The sequence below is a fragment of the Callospermophilus lateralis genome, chromosome 10 (genome assembly GCF_048772815.1).
Source record: "Callospermophilus lateralis isolate mCalLat2 chromosome 10, mCalLat2.hap1, whole genome shotgun sequence".
Classification (NCBI taxonomy): domain Eukaryota; kingdom Metazoa; phylum Chordata; class Mammalia; order Rodentia; family Sciuridae; genus Callospermophilus; species Callospermophilus lateralis.
The window spans coordinates 120,404,092-120,421,298 of NC_135314.1; the positions used below are offsets into that span (position 1 = coordinate 120,404,092).

Genomic DNA, 17,207 nt, shown 5'->3' on the forward strand with positions numbered 1-17,207 from the left:
GTCCCCAGGCCTGCCCCTGAACCCCATGTCCATCACTGGCTGCAGGCTGTCAGACTGGCAGGAGAAAGCGACCAAAGCCACAGTGCCAAATCGATACTTTCATTCCAGAGTGACGGCTGGGTCAGGGCTCCCTCCCCCGCCAGTCTGCCCAGCGACCCCTCTGGCGCCAACAGAATCAGGCCAGGGGAATGGCTGTCGCCAGTGCCTTGCTGCTCCTGGGGGCTGCAGATGACCTTCCATTGTCCTCTTTCCAGGGGTCACAAGCACCAACTTCACCTGTCTTCCAGGTGACTCACTGGCTGCTGTCCTCTGCCCCCACAATTGTCCTCAGCTCTAAAGCAACATCAGCTCTGCTCCCGAGGGCTCCTAAGTCACCCCTTGCTATAACCGGAAGCCTTTGGATCAGAGTCCCCTAGTTAGGGTGGAGACCTGCTCACAGGGAGGGAGGCCCAGAGTCTGGGACATGGGGACAGGTGGCAGACACGTGTGGGAGTGTGCGCTCCCTCATTACTCTTCTGTCTAATCTGGACCCCACCAGCTGCCATGAAACTGGCCGTGGTGGATCTCATCAGCAAGAACATTCGAGGGCACAGTCTCAGTCTGTCACTGAAAGCAGAACACATCTGTTTGGAGTTACTGTCTATGAACTAAACCACAAAAATAAAATTCCTACTCCTAGGCTTTACTGAAGGAAGGCCTTTCAGTCAAAGCCGACCGTGGAAGAATTCTTTAAAAAAAAAAAAAAAAAGGAAAATTATGTATAACAACTTAAAGGTCTAGAAATAGTGGACTGGTTAAATAAATTATGGCATGTCTCTGTGCCATAGATTTAAAGCTGGTCTTCCACAGTTTTGAACATGCTTTATTAAGTTTAGAAAATATCTGTAGACAGTGAGAAGACAAAGACTTGGCACCATATATACCATGATCCACATTAATTAAAGGTGTGTATTTAGGTGTGAAGAGAAAACTGTAGGGGAATGGGTGAATTCTGGCTTACTCTTTTTTTTTTTTTTTTCTGTTTCAGTGATTTTCACACGTGTTTGCATGAACAGACATTAGTTCGTGTTTTTCCTGACTTATTCTTGATTCCAGCTCTGTGGGGCCTGGGGTAGTACCCCAGGCTGGGGGTTTCAGGCAGGTCTGAACATGACTGTCTGCAGTAAAGGCTAAGGATTGACCTGGGTTGAGGCCAAGTGACTGCACAGAGAGCAGAGCTGATCTCCAGCCTCCTTGACGATCCCCACACCAACCAGCTCAGATGCAAAGGCTGACAGAAGTGGCTTCTCTGCTGCTAAGGCTGAAGCTGGGAGAGCCACAAGGCAGGAGGGACTGAAGAGCTGGGTCCCTGCAGGTGGGCCTGAGGGCGCTGGATGAGGGAGCTCACCCCTAGATAGGTTGTTCCACCCTGTCCTACTTGGTACTCACTCCCAGACCTCTTTCCTGGTTTTTGCTGCCGCCATAAACTACTACATATTTATTTGCATACATTTTTTTTCCTTCAAATTGGAATGTTTTAAAAGTCATATGAATTTATTTAATAAGAAATGCCTGAAAGGAATAACCAGCAATACCTGCCTTAAATAAAAGTAAACTAAATAACATAAAATGTCATTCAGACTCTAGTTGTGTTGTTGCCTATAGAAGGTTCTGTGATAGAGCCTGCTCTTGAGAGATCAGCAGGTGCCGAAGATGTTTGGACCCTCCCGAGCTGCATCTTTCTCTTGGACACCATCAGAAAGATGGAAAGAGAACTCAAAGGGGAAGGACGTACCATTCAGCCTGCTTTCCTGTCGTCTGGGTACTAGGTAAATCCCCTGTGCCAATGACACATGTCACCCACACTAGACCACTGGCAGAGGAGACAGAGGCCAACACTAGAGGCTGAGAGTCTGGAATGGGGTGGCAGGGCTGATCCATGCTGAGGAGGTGACCTTGCAGAGTTCACAAAATTTACCTCCGTCTCAATGTTCTTATTTGCAAATCAGGCTTGTGAGAGCTGACCTCCCTGTTTCAAAGTTGGCAAGCATCGTGTGTGTGTGTGTGTGTGTGTGTGTGTGTGTGTGTGTGTGTTTTCATGTGTTTATAATCAAAAAGCACACGGTTTGTGACAGTCTGAAAATGTATTTCACAAGTAATAGAGAACTCCGCAAGGATGGATTACAGGTAGAATGTAATGAAATTCATTCCAACCAACTAATATTTATTTGTAGAGTTGCACACCATTTTTAAACTACTTTCTCCTACATCATTTAACTGATTGTCCCTGCACCATCACATAACTAAATACCAAGGAAATTTAGCTTAATGCTACAAGTGTATGACTATATCAAGACTTAGAAACACTCCAAAATTACTTTTCTCCTTCCTTTAGCATCATCATCACAGATTATAATTGTGCCACTGATTACAATGAAAATGAAGCAAACACTTGTGGCTTATTGATAATAACAAGAATCACAATTGCTCTGATGATTCTTATTATTACCATTGCTATGACTATCAGAACTGCGAGCCACTGTGCATCTTCTGGCTGCCAGAGAGAACTCTAGGCTCTTTGCAATAATATCTTATTTAATCCACATATCAATCCCAGGAGTAGGTACTCTGATTACCTCCCATTTTTGAATTCCTCCCTTAGAGGAGTTTGGTGACTTATCTGAGATGGCAGAGCAGAAATGTAAAATAATCTGGGTCTGGTATGTGAAAATAGCTAGCACAGAAAGACAAATGATACATGACCTCCCTCATGTAGAATATAAAAAGGTGGATCTTATAGAAGTAGAGAGGCACAGCAGTAGAATCCAGGGTGCCGAGGTAGGAGAATATATAATGGCAGTTAGCGAGGAGGAATACATTTCAAGAACTCTATTAGACAGCAAAATGATGCATTGCATTCTTGGAAAAATGTAAAGAGAGTGGATTTTACATGCAAACATACAGAAACGATAACTGTGCGAGGTAATGCATCTGCCAATTAGCTAGATTAAACCATTCCACAGTATATGCTTCTATGCTTCAAAATACCATATTGAACATAATAAAAATGTATAACATTTTCTGTCGACTTAATAAAACAACAGAATTAAATTTTTAAAAAAGAATTAAAACCTCCGGCTTTCCCTCTCACCATGACACATCATGGCTACCTGGAGCCCTGGGTGGGTCTCTGCTATTAGGCATCTGTAGGATCTGAGGTAGGAACAAGGCCCCCAGGTAGGCCCACCCAAAGAGAGCAGGGCCGGTAGACAGCAGAGTTAACTATGGAAGAAAGAGCTGTTCCTACTGTAACCAGCACTAACCAGCTAATCAAACCAGGCCAAATCATGTCCGAGGCAATTGTCTGGGCAGCCTTCAGAGACTCACCCAGCCTGAGAAGCCAGCCAATTATGCCTGATCATTCTCTGCAGCCCTGTCCTTACAAAAGACAAGTCCAGACCGGCCCGATGTAGACAAATGAGCAGTTCTATTATCTCTGAAAGGCAATCTAATTCCCTTCAAATTTAAAAGTCTCCACAGTATCCTAACGGGCCTCAGTGGGGCACGTGTAGAAATTAATAAGTTCACGGTGTGCCCAGCTTGGCTTTCATTATCATTTTTTGCCATGCAGTGGACAGGATTTCCATTATTACTCAAGGATTTTTCTGTATCTGATTCTCTAAGAAGGTCAAGTCTATAGAGCTCAGACTCTGGGCTGAGAATTTGAGACTTGACTGAAATTTGAGGGAGGTTTTCCTGTTCGGGTGGGGCAGGGATCAAAAGGCAGTATCAGAAGGACAGGCTACGTGGAGAAGCCCTGCCTGCATTCCGGCCCGTGCTGGTCTGCTCTGGGATACTGGGCAAGTCATGCAGCCTCAGTATGACTCAGGGGTCTCCTCAGTGACATAAGCAGGGAGGAGGGTCTGGAAAATGAAACTCAAAGTTGTCAAATTTCCACGTTTGAATCATCGCAACACGTGTCATAGACAGGCTTTAAATTCCATCCAACAATGTTGGAAAGCCTGTATTATTTGACAGATAATGACAGGGAGGCTACTCTACCGTGCCATCCCTAAATCATACCATCAAAATGACTCCTATGTGATTCAGGGAACAAGGACTCATATGGGTGTAATAAGATCGAAGACTCGCACTTTTCAGGAGAGCAATTGAACACATTTCAGCAACTTTAAAACGCTTGGCCAATTCATTCCAATCATGAAAAAAAATCTATCCAAATGACAGAATCTGAGATCTGGGCACATGTTGCAATAACAAAGAAATGAAAGCAGACAAATTTCCCATCAGCTAGAGGATGGTAAGCCTTAGAATTACTCATTAACTTAAAACTCACATAGCCATTTTAAATAGCTGCAGAAGAATATTTAATAAAATGATATATTCCCTTTATTTTAGTGGGAAAAATAGGGCAAGTATTAATATTATTAAATTGATTGATTTAATTGTTTCATTTCATTTGGTACATGGTATCATTAGTATTATTTAACTAAATAATGTTAATAGAATATTAATATGAAATTTTAATGTACTATGAGATGGGATCATAATTTTTAAAAAAGTAGAAAAGTGACTGAACTGTAAATGCCTTTGCTTTTTTTAAATATGTTTCACTACATTTTTCACATTTTCTGTACTCAATGCTTTTTATGTCATGAGCAGACAATATAAAGGCTATTTGATATCCCTGCATTTTGCACTATGTGCACAATGCAATGACAACTTTTATTTAAATGACAAGCACTTGCGATTGCAGATGATTGTAAATGATGTTACAGCAGAATCTATATGTAAGTTTTTTTTTTCTAAAAATAAATTTTTAAAGAGGAGGCGTGGAGAAGAGAAACAAGACAGAGCAAAAATGATAGAGGCTACTGTCTTCCACAAAGCTTACAGCTCACCTCGTGGGCTAAATTGAAAATGAAGACCCTGGGGAAAGGGGAAGAAAACTGCCCCTCTATGCACGAGCGGCTGATAAGGGTGGGGGGTGTTGGGGGGGGGAGACTAAAAGCTTCTGTTGACTCGGAGGAGTGATAGAGCCGACAGATATGGATTTTTCAATTTTATGAGAATGATAGAGATCTGAAATAAATCTCCAGTATTTTCTTTTTAAGATAAATGTTTTAAAATAAATGCTTGCAGCATGGATGGATGGCTAGTGCCTGTGTCCTGTCTTGGAGCTTCTCATAAATAACATTGAGAAAAATAGCTTTGACCATTCTAGAAAGCACCTTTATTTTTTACTCTTACGAACTCAGAAGATTACATTTTGATGCATTAAGCTAGATTTTCTTTTTTTTTTTTTTTTTAGGGTAGCTGCAAATAATACCTGGAGTACAGAAATTGTCTTTAGTTGGAAATAACTACTCAGGGCTTGGCTTAGGAATGAACCTTAGTTTCAAGATGAACCCGAAAAAACTGTAGGCACATCCAATGGTCAGAATACAAATTCATGTTTGATGGGCTTCTGATTCAACAAATCCTTTGGTGAACTTCCAGGTAGAACTTAATGGTCCTTTAGCTCTACAACCAAGAAAGTTAAATAATCTTTTGTAAACATAAGATTTTAAATATCATATTTTCTTGAAAAATTTATTGCCCTACTCTGGTCTGTACATCAGAGAGCTTATAACTACAGTAGACTTCAGCTTCCCTGCTTGGTATTGGATGAGAGCATTAAGGGTTGACATAATGAATAGTCAGACACATGCCTCATCTTTTATAGTGTTAGCCTCATTACACCGAAATGACTTTAATGTCATCAGTTTACTTCCCTTTAGTTTACTCTGTTATGTTCCAAGGAGTCACACATTTGATAAAAGCTGAATGAGCTGAATGGTTGAAAGGCCTCTGCACAGGAGCTCTGAGACAGGGGCATTGCTGCAATGAGCATGTGGTGTGGAGGGAGCCACACTCAGCTCTGTATTTCAGATCCAATTAACCAAGATAAATCGGAATCCTCATTTTTTTTATGTTAAATCTCCCAATTTCTAAATGTCTTCTCTAGTTTTTAAATGTACAGACATTTCTATGATCCAGACATTTTGGATAATATTTGTTTAAAAATCTCCTTTCTGAGGGTTACTAAGAATTGATGATTAATCCCAATACCTATTAGTTATCTCCAAGAAAGGATGAGTTGGAGTATTCTGAGGCTGGCCCAGAAGATTTAGGGAAGAAACCTCCTCTTTAGTGGAAAAGATTGCATGGGTGATTGGTTGAAGGACATCTGGAAGATGTTTGAAAGTGCCCGGATTCTAAACCCCCATGGACGTAAGATAGAGCCTCTGAGAGTCCAGAGTGTCTCCCTTTTGTCTTCAAGGATGCTTTTGGGTTTATCTTCACATAATGCTGACTGGAACCTACCCCACCCCTCCTTGCTTTATAATGTTCCATAATGAAAAAGGGCCCTGCCCAAAACTTATCTTTTAAGTTCAAAAGAGCCCATTTTTTTCCTGCCCAAGTGGCTCATAGTGAAGCAGACAAACTGTCAGAAAAAATAGACTTCATCATGGTGAAAACCTCTGCCTGGCACCCATCCATCATAAAGCAATCTTCTGGAAGTCTTGAATCCCTTCATTAAATTTCCTGTCTTTCTTCTGACAGTTATAAAATGTTAACAATATTACTCACCATGCAGAGATCTTCAGAAATTCTTTGTCCAATCCCTTCCACCCATCACCCATCCCCTTGTCTTTGCCCAAATCTGTAGAAACACGTGAAATAGTGGTGTACCCTGCACGTACCCGTCCTGGGACCCCATGCTTGCAGGAGGTCAGAAGGGAGCCATAGTAGCTGATAATAGTTGGAAAGCTCTCTAGCCACAAGATACAGAGGGAAACATTTTTTCCTTCTGATTCCTCCTCCAAGAGCCACACACACATTTAAGTTCAAGGGCCTGACCTTGTCCTACCCTTAGCAAATATTTCCTGATCCTTTTTCTTTACCTTTTTCTCTTGCCAGGGTAATAAGCGACAATTCTTGACTTATCCTTGATCCATGAGTTGTGGTGACAGCACATCATACATTTTACCATGTCTATGGGTTATTAAGATAAAAATGTTCTTAACAATGTTACTAGTTTAACTCCGACTCCAGTGGCTATTTCAGCATCTTATCATTATGAAGAAAGAGCATTTTGCCTTCGTGGCAACATGATGGGAGGAACCGCAAAGAGATACAGAATTCATACAAGAAGTGAGAGGAGGCACACGGCATGGACAGCTTGGGCTAATCTAGGACACACACACACAGCATGGTGACCGTAGCTATAAAGCCTTAGCCTGGGCTTCTCAGGTTTCACAACACATCTCCAAAGCAAGTCAAGTGCAACATACAAAACCATCATCTTACCTGCAAAAGGAACTGGTGCGTCTTTATCCAGGGCTACCAGAGGTGGATCCAAAATGACTGTGTCGTTGTTCTCAGTTATGACTCCGTGATAAGACGTCTCGATCCATGGCTTATGCTTGTTGACTAGAGAACAAATGGAGAAAAACAGAACGAAGCAAGAAGATCATCATGTGAACAATTAGCCCATAATAATATTCATATTGCACATTTGCCCAACTACAGGTTCCCATCCAACAACCCCAGGAGGACCATGTTAGACCACTGGATACCCAGAGAAGCTTCAGAGCATGCATAGAGGGCTTCCACAGCTCACCCCAACTACCTCTAAAGCTAAACAGCAGTACCAAGACTCAAACATTTTCATCTCTAAGACTATGGACCTTCTGACTCATCAAATCCCATTATTTCGATTTCTCAATGCCCAGTGTAGAGATTATTAAGAATTGATACAAAACTTAAATTTTCAAATCCCACTCTCTGTTAATAGATGTTTCAGAGTCCATTATCAATCAACAAACCGACAGGTTATGGCTGTGGGTGCTAGAATTTCTGACCTCAGCCTCACTAGACCCATCCTGAAGAACTACTGACATGCATATATACATAATACCTACATATGTATAAGTATCAATATGTATGTAATGAGGCAACAAACATTTTAGTATTTTCTGACCATCTAAAGACTATCTAAATGGCTTAAGTTATCTAGCAACTTAAGTCATTCTTCAATAAATTGTTGAGATAATGATCTGATGAATAAGTAATACACTTAAATATCTCACATTATAGGTTGAATTTTGACAACCTCCAGAAAGAAAGGTTGGCATCCTGATCCTCAGTACCCATGTTTGGACACAGGTCTTCATAGAGATGGTCAAGCTAAAATGAGTGCCCTAGTTAGGGCCTCATCCAACATGACTGGTGTCTTTATCACCAAGGGGAAATTTGGATGCAGAGACAGATACCCACACAGGGGGAATGCCAGGAGGACAGGAGCTATGCTGCCACAGGCCAGGGACCTCCTGGGAGCTGGGAGAGAAGCCTGGACTATAACTTCCTCTAGCACCTCCCCAGGGAGTGTGGTCCTGCAACACCTTGATTTTAGACTTTCTGCCCGAAGAAGAGCCGGACAATAAATCCTGTTATTCTAAGATACTCAGCTTGGGAAACTTTGTATGGAACCCTAGAAAATGAGTATAATATGCTTATAGTCAACAGTTGCTAATGATGGATAGAGAATGGAAATGAGACTTCTGCCAGGATTTGGTATAATACGCCTATGTCGGCCTCTTATCTGGTGCACATCCAATGTCTGTCTATTCTGTCTCTTTGGTATGTTTCATCTGACTCAAATGCCATCTGGATCATTGCAGTAGCCTTGTGAGTGGTCTCACGGTAGAAAATTCTAGGTCCACCTAGTCTACACTCCACACTTGCCTTAGGAATGATCTTCTGAAAACCTGCATCTGGTAACTCAACTGAGTCTCTTCTCTCTTTATTCAGTCCCCACACACCCTCACAGAAGCACAAAGTAAATGATTTAAAAACAAAATAACAGGTTAGAGCGAGACCTAGGATAATCAGTTTTCCCAATGCCAACTCTCACTCCCTCTTCACAGTTTCAAAGTAATACTCCCCAGAGCACCCTGAGACATAGCATGAACACTGTAAAGGCCATGAAGAAATTAACGCCTTGAGGTGTGACTTTCCCAGGACGGCCATGTGGTCAGTAATTATTAAGTGGGAAGATCAAAATCTCTTTTCAAATTTTATGATATCCCAGACACACCCATGCACACACACGTGTATTATGATATATGTGAAATACGCATACTGTATGAATTTCATTACGAATTTTTCAATGATTTGCAAAGCAAGACCTTATATAACTTAGAACAGCTCTGCACAGAGTCCCCTGCGCCTTCTCAACCCAACATCCTTCAAAAGGCCACTGAACAGCTGTCCCAGGATTGGAGGGGCCACCATTTTCCTCTTCCTTATCCCTTCCCCAGCAGTCACAAACTAACTGGGAGGCAATCTGTGGGGCAGGGACATATGCCTAGCCAGTCTCAGGTCTTGGCTCCTGAGATCCCTTTCTGTCGCTTGAATCAAGCCCAGGACAGAGAGCAGCTCTGCCCGCTGCAGGTGTGCATGGGGCAGCAGGCTCATCCATTCTTGCATTTTTGGCACTGAAACTGGTGCTTCATTATGAACCCTGGAAGAATTACAGCCACCCTGGGCTGTCCCCACACTCCTTTACTCTTTTATTAGCCATCAACACAAATGCAATGTAAATAATTTGCAGCTGTTGTGAGAATCAATTAATCTCTTTTTTTTCTCCCTTAATTAAACCAAGGGGCCTATTCATTAGAAATGTGTACAGAGCACACGCCAGGAGCTCACCCAGGGTTTCAGCTGCATTGTGTCACTTGGTTCAGGGCAGGCAATGGAATCTAGGGTCACTATTCCTGGTCTCAGTCCTGGCTTAGGTGAGTTAGGCAGCCCCCAGAGTTCCCTCCACTGTAAAACAGGGATGATGACATCGTTCAGAGGGCCCTCCTGTCACCCATCTTGTGCTGGACTCCCATTCTCTCCCCTTTTATGGCTGACTTCCTTCCCATCTCTGGACAGAGGTGATATATGGACCAACTCTAAAGCTCATCAGAGGGAGTGGGTTGATTTCTTGCTATTATGGGATACCTCCCTTGACTTTTCACTGCTACAGTTCCTTGGGTGCCTATTACAGATTACACGCATATTTTCATTAATCATCACAACAACTCCAAGGGGTATAAATGTCCCCATATGGGAAAATAGGAATGCTAAATCCCTAAAGTTTTCATATTCCTTTCCCAACTTCCTACTTCCCTCAGACTTGGGTGGACTCTTGTTTTATCAAGGTTTACAAAGATTCACATTTTGATGTGTAAACAATCATATTTGAAAGGAGCCCCCTTTGTATATCTTTTCATTTTCTGACTTTAATAATTGCCCTCTTATTTATAATTGAGGAGTAAAACAAAGGACTTCTCCAACCACGTTTTAGTTTTTAAATCATCCTATTACTCATTCTTTTTTGATAACATTTTTTTAATTTGCTCTTTTGAGATATCCATGACAGCAGAGTGTACTTTGACATGTTATACATACAAGAAGTAAAACTGATTTTAATTAAAATCTTATTCTTGGGGTTGTGCATGACGTGGAATTCTCTGGTGGTGTCGTCATTTACAAACACAGGAAAGTGATGTCCGATTCATGCTGCTGTCTTCCCTATTCCCATCCCCCTCTCATTCTTTTTTTGTAAAATGGAGATACTTCTTTCTCAAAACTCCTGTGAAAATTGCATGAGATAATATGGACAGATCTAGCACCTCAGCTCAGAGCAGGCATTGCAAAACTCTGATGCCCCCCTCGTCCGTTTCATGCTCCTGGGTAGCTAAAGTGTAGCCTTCTACTCTCTGAGATATTTAGTCCAGCTTCATTCATGCAACAGGTATTTAAGAAAGCCCTTAAATATATAGAAAATATCCTAAGCCCTGAAGTCAAATGGGGGAGAAAAAGTCCTTGAAAAAAGCATTTGACAAAATTCCCTATTCATTTCTAATTAAATGTGAGGAACAGAGGGAGTGACTTTAATCTGATAAAAAATTGTACAAATACTGACAGCAAATGGCATGCTTAATGTTCAAAGACTGAATACTTTTCCCCTAAGAGAAGGAAGAATTCAAGGCTGCCCACTCTCTCTACTTCTATTTACATCACACTGGAAGTTCTAACTAGTGCAATAAAACAAGTAAAAAAAAATCAGTTTGGAAATCAAACAGAAAAACTGTCTTCATCCATAGAGAACATAAAAATTCTATACAATAAATGCCATTAGAACTAATAAGAGCATTTAGCAAGGCCATAGGATAGTCAATGTGTTAAACACCGATGGCATTTCAATGTATTAGCAATAAACAATTGAAAACTTATATACAAAAATATTATAGTAGCATCAAGAATCATGAAAGACTTGTAATAACTTTCATAAAATGCATGTAAAAAACTGAACAGTTCTTAGTGGAGTGATAGACAGTGTTTGTGATTTGGTAGATTCAATATAATTAAGAAGTGAATTTTTCTTAAAATTGATCCACAGATTCAAGACAATCCCTATCTAAATGCCAGAAGGACTTTTTTAAAAAGAGAATCTAATTCTAATATTTATATAAAAATGAAAAAGGCCTGACATAATCAAAATAATTTTGGAAAAGAAGAACAAAGTTGAAACTTTACTGATTTTTAAAGGCATTTCAAAGCCACCCCAATCAAGGTAGTGTGAAATTGAGAGAAAGATGGACATAGGGATTGGCATTAAATAATGAAGTTTAGTCATAAATAGACATGGATGCAGTCAATTCATTTCTGACAAAGGTGTCATAACACTTCAATGGGAAGAAGGATCGCCATTTCATTAAATGGTGCTGGGGGGGGGGAAGGCAGGGGAAAGAAGAGAAGAAAAACAACTTCCACTCTTCTGTGCATCATTCACAAAATTATCTCTAAAAGGATCAGAATCCCTAAATGTAGGAGCTAAACTTTACTTTTAGCCTTTGAAAGAAAGCATAAAACAAAACTTTAGTGGTTTTGGGTGGGCAAAGACTTATTAGAGGGGACCAAAAAAAAAAAATGAATGACGAAAGACAAATTGAAAATGTCAAGTGTTTTCTACAGGTTCAATGCAATGCCAATCAAAATCCCAATGGCATTTCTTGTAGAAATAGATAAAGCAATCATGAAATTCATATGGAAAAATAAAAGACCCAGAACAGCAAAATCAATTCTAAGCAGGAAGTGTGAATCAGGCGGTATAGCAAACCAGATTTCAAACTATACTACAGAGCAATAGTAACAAAAACAGCATGGTACTGGTACCAAAACAGGCAGGTGGACCAATGGTACAGAATAGAGGACACAGAGACCAATCCACAAAATTACAACTATCTTATATTTGATAAAGGGGCTGAAAGCATGCAATGGAGGAAGGATAGCATCTTCAACAAATGGTGCTGGGAAAACTGGAAATCCATATGCAACAAAATGAAACTGAATCCCTTTCTCTCGCCATGCACAAAAGTTAACTCAAAATGGATCAAGAGCTTGATATCAAATCAGAAATTCTGTGTCTGATAGAAGAAAAAGTTGGCTCTGATCTGCATATTGTGGGGTCCAAATTCGGGCTCCAAATTCCTTAATAGGACACCCATAGCACAAGAGTTTAAAACAAGAATTAACAAATGGAACTTACAAAAACTAAAAAGTTTTTTTCTCAGCAAGAGAAACAATAAGAGAGGTAAACAGGGAGCCTACATCCTGAGAACAAATCTTTACTCCTCACACTTCAGATAGAGCCGTAATATCCAGAGTATACAAAGAACTCAAAAAATTAAACAATAAGCAAACAAATAACCCAATCAACAAATGGGCCAAGGACATGAACAGACACTTCTCAGAGGAGGACATACAATCAATCAATAAGTACATGAAAAAATGCTCACCATCTCTAGCAGTCAGAGAAATGCAAATCAAAACCACCCTAAGATACCATCTGACTCCAGTAAGATTGGCAGCCATTATGAAGTCAAACAACAACAAGTGCTGGCGAGGATGTGGGGAAAAGGGTACTCTTGTACATTGCTGGTGGAACTGCAAATTGGTGCGGCCAATTTGGAAAGCATTATGGAGATTCCCGGGAAAGCTGGGAATGGAACCAACATTTGACCCAGCTATTGCCCTTCTCAGACTATTCCCTGAAGACCTTAAAAGAGTGTACTATAGGGATAATGCTACATCGATGTTCATAGCAGCACAGTTCACAATAGCTAGACTGTGGAACCAACCTAGATGCCCTTCAATAGATGAATGGATTAAAAAATGTGGCATTTATACACAATGGAGTACTACTCAGCACTAAAAAATGACAAAATCATGGCATTTGCAGGGAAATGGATGGCATTAGAGCAGATTATGCTAAGTGAAGCTAGCCAATCCCTAAAAAACAAATGCCAAATGTCTTCTTTGATATAAGGAGAGCAACTAAGAACAGAGCAGGGAGGAAGAGCATGAGAAAAAGATTAACATTAAACAGAGACGAGAGGTGGGAGGGAAAGGGAGAGAGAAGGGAAATTGCATGGAAATGGAAGGAGACCCTCATTGTTATACAAAATTACATATAAGAGGATGTGAGGGGAAAGGGGAAAAAAACAAAACAAGGGAGAGAAATGAATTACAGTAGATGGGGTAGAGAGAGAAGATGGGAGGGGAGGGGAGGAGGGATAGTAGAGGATAGGAAAGATAGCAGAATACAACAGTCACTAGTATGGCAATATGTAAAAACGGGGATGTGTAACCGATGTGATTCTGCAATCTGTGTATGGGGTAAAAATGGGAGTTCATAACCCACTTGAATCAAATGTATGAAATATGATATGTCAAGAGCTTTGTAATGTTTTGAACAACCAATAATAAAAAAATAAAAATAATATAAAAATAAAAATTGTGAAATGGTATTCTTTGAAAAACATGTTTAATAGAAATAACTTAAAAGCCACAAACTGCGAGAAAATATTTGTAAAACATCTCATAAAAGACCTGCATCCAAAATATATAAATAACTCTTTGAATTCAATAATGAACAATTACATTTTTAAAATGAGCAAGAATCGAACAAATCTGTCACCAAAACAAACACATGAGCAGCAAGCAGGAACGTGAAGAGATGCTCAACGGGGATCAGGAGGGACATGCACAGGAAAGCCACCATGGGATATCACCACATGACCTTATGAATGGCTAGCAAGGTCAATAATTCCAAGTTTGGACAAAGCAACTGGAACTGTCATGCATTGCTAGTAGGAATGCAAAATACTACAGTCACTTTGGAAAACAGCCTCATAGTTTTTTTTTTTTTTTTTTTACAGAATGACTGGTAAATTCCATTCCTATGATGGATCCATGAGAAATGAAAAGCATAAACTACACAAAAGACTTCTATATAAATGATCAAAGGGCCTTAATTCAGAATAGTGCCAAACTGGAGACTAGAATAGCCTTCAAGTTTGAGTGCATAAGCAAACTGCAGTAGATCCAGCTAATGGATGCCTACTCCACAATAAAAAGAGATCCATGGCTGATCCACATTAAAAAAAAAAAAAAAAAAAGGTTGGATCTCTTAAGCATTCATCCATGAAATAAGACACACAGGACTGAATGTGGTTTGGTGCCATTTACGTGACATTGCAGTAAATGCAAAAATATAGGGAAAGATCAGTAGCCATGAGGGTAGCATTCGATTGCAAAGGGTCATGAGGGAACTTCGTGAGATGAGGGACCTATTCTATACCTTGACTGTGGTGGTGGTTATTCCTGTGCATGTGCATTTATCACAACTGATCCAACTGCACTCCTAGAAAGAGTGAATCTCACAGTGTATAAATTATACCTCAATGAGTGTGAAGCAAGAATGAATTCTGTCCTGTTATACTAGAGGGGGATCCATAATAACCAGTAGGGCAAGAGGGAGATAAGAAGAGGGGTGCAGAGTGCTATGGAAAAAGAGAGCAGAAGCATACTCCATCCTTGGTAATGCAGGTTTACCTCCAGGAGGAAGCAGCTCCTCAGCCGTGAGCAGTAAGAATCAAGCAAACACAAAGGATGCATCAGGTTCCAGGCAGAGGAGTGTGGACCAGCAAAGACCCAAAGGTGAAGCTGCTGATGTGCTATGGGGAAAATGTGGGTAGTTAGGTTTGGCTGGAGAACAGTATTGGAGGGGGCAAGGCCAGCGCAAGGCTGATGGATAGGCAGCACCCACATCACCCGAGCAGGGCATATGGGCACATGCAGAATCTTCCAGAAGCTACTTAGTTTTTGGCTTCACGGGATTCTGCAGAGCTGTGCCTTATCCATAAAGAAGCAGTCGGTGTTGATACTTGTGGCCGGCTGTTATTTCTTACTCAGTCCCCCCCCTGTGCTGATCTCTCCCTCCCTGAACAAAAATGTTTTGCCTTTTTTGTTCCAATGGACTAAGGTCAGGGGGTTCATGCTTTGCTCTATTTAGATGGAATTTCAGAACTGACCCCCATCAGTTCTTCACAAGGCAGTGCTCCTTTTTGCCGCATACCCTTTCTTGAGGTTGAGCTCTGTCGTATCATGCCCCTTGAGGACTGCTTCTTGCCTCTGTCTTGCTTCTTGTCCATGATACTTCAGTGTCTGGAAAATGCGTGTCTCTGCACTCATGCAGAGGGAACACTGGTGTGATATTTCTGCTCCATTTACAGAGAAATTAGGTCTTGCCACCCAATGAGCCTCTAACTAGAGCACAGAGGCACATCTCAGGAGAGCTCCTCGCCTCTCTTCTCTTTGCTTCCACCCTGAAAAAGTGTGTTAATGCCTGATGCAAGCAGCAGAACCTCATGGCTGGTGGTTTACCCTTTGCCTCTTTTTGCTTTCATCCTAAAGTTCATTCTTCTGGCCACTGCTAGCTCCTAAATCCTCAGAACTCCAATACTGCTACTTGGGTAAAAATAAGCTCTGAGAAAAAAAAAAATATGCTTTACTGATTTCAGCGACGCTTTAGTGAGTTAAGGACACTTTAGTAACTGATTATTCCAGTGGCCAAGCTAATCTTTTCCTGGCCACACCCAACTTACCCTTCTAACCTGATCCCCTGGAAGAGCTGCTTAGGAAAGGGTGGATCTTGGGTCCCTGAAAAAATTGAAGGGTGGGGTGGGATGAGCTTAATTATTTGTTGACTAGATGGGAAGTTGGTTTGGTGATGGGAATCTGGGATCTTGAGATACAAGCTTTTAAAGAGCTGGAGCAAGCATTCACACACTGATCACTCAAAGTCTAGGGAAGAGCTGGAAAGCCTTTAAAATGAGAAAAAATGTCAATCTGTCAGAAGATGCAGGATTTGGGCGTGGACATGCAGAAAGAAGAACTGCATCCCTGGCAGCTGCAGAAAATAGGGCGGTGGGACCTCCACTCCAGCTCCCCAGCCCCAGCCCCTGCTCACCCTGGGTGGACTCATCAACTCACCACGGGGTATATGAGGTTATCTCCTGAAGCCTTTCAACAGTTGTCTCCCCAACCACTATTTTATTTTTATTTGTGCTCATTTGGGTGGATGTCTCTTTTCGCAATAAAATGATTTCTGACAATTATAATCTCATATTTTAAGGTAGTTTTAATCCCTTCTTCAGAGTACAGAGGGGATGGGATCCCTGTCTAGGCAAATCCGTTCCTGGATTTTCCAGCCTGGATTTTTCAATAGCTCTCCTAGGGGATAGATGAGGCGACCCCAGGCTCTGAGCTCCCTCACTGCGCCCCTATCCCTTTCCTTTCATCCTACCCCAGACTCTGCCTGTTCCTCCTTTTGGGTGTAGCTCTAGCCCCACCTCTCCCAGGTGCCCTCTTCTGTACTTCTGTCTCCACCCTCACGCACAGGCTCACTGCATTGCCATTAGCTCTGTCCTCGTCCCTCTTCCTCACAGAACTGTGTGCTTCCTTGAGTGGAGACAGCAGTCCAGTTGTAAAGATGACCATAGCTCACAGATGGAGCCAGGCACACGGGAAGACACTGAGGTGAGGGCATCTCTGCCTTCCTGGTACCTCGGATCCCTGAAGCAATCAGCAATGCTTGGAGTCCAATGAGTAAGGAGCTCACATTGCCCAAACAGAAGGAGGTGACACCATTGCTGAATTAGAGGGAATGTATGCAGCTTGCTGGGGGTATCAATCAGAGTGCTTTAAAAATAAAACCCATGTGTGTGACTCAAATGCACAAAAATTTGTTGAGAACCTCAGCCGAAGGG

At 41.4% G+C, this 17,207-nt stretch overlaps 1 protein-coding gene across 1 annotated transcript in view; it reads right to left on the reverse strand.

Annotated features, from left to right (window-relative positions):
* Positions 1-8,196, reverse strand: part of Clstn2 (calsyntenin 2) — a 335,736-nt gene extending 327,540 nt beyond the window's left edge. The window contains exons 1-2 of the mRNA XM_076867065.2: positions 8,193-8,196; positions 7,351-7,473 (exon numbers count right to left, since the gene is read on the reverse strand). Of these exons, the coding sequence (XP_076723180.1) occupies positions 7,351-7,473; positions 8,193-8,196 (127 nt within the window). The remainder of the gene's footprint in view (positions 1-7,350; positions 7,474-8,192) is intronic.
* Positions 8,197-17,207: the final 9,011 nt, after the last annotated feature.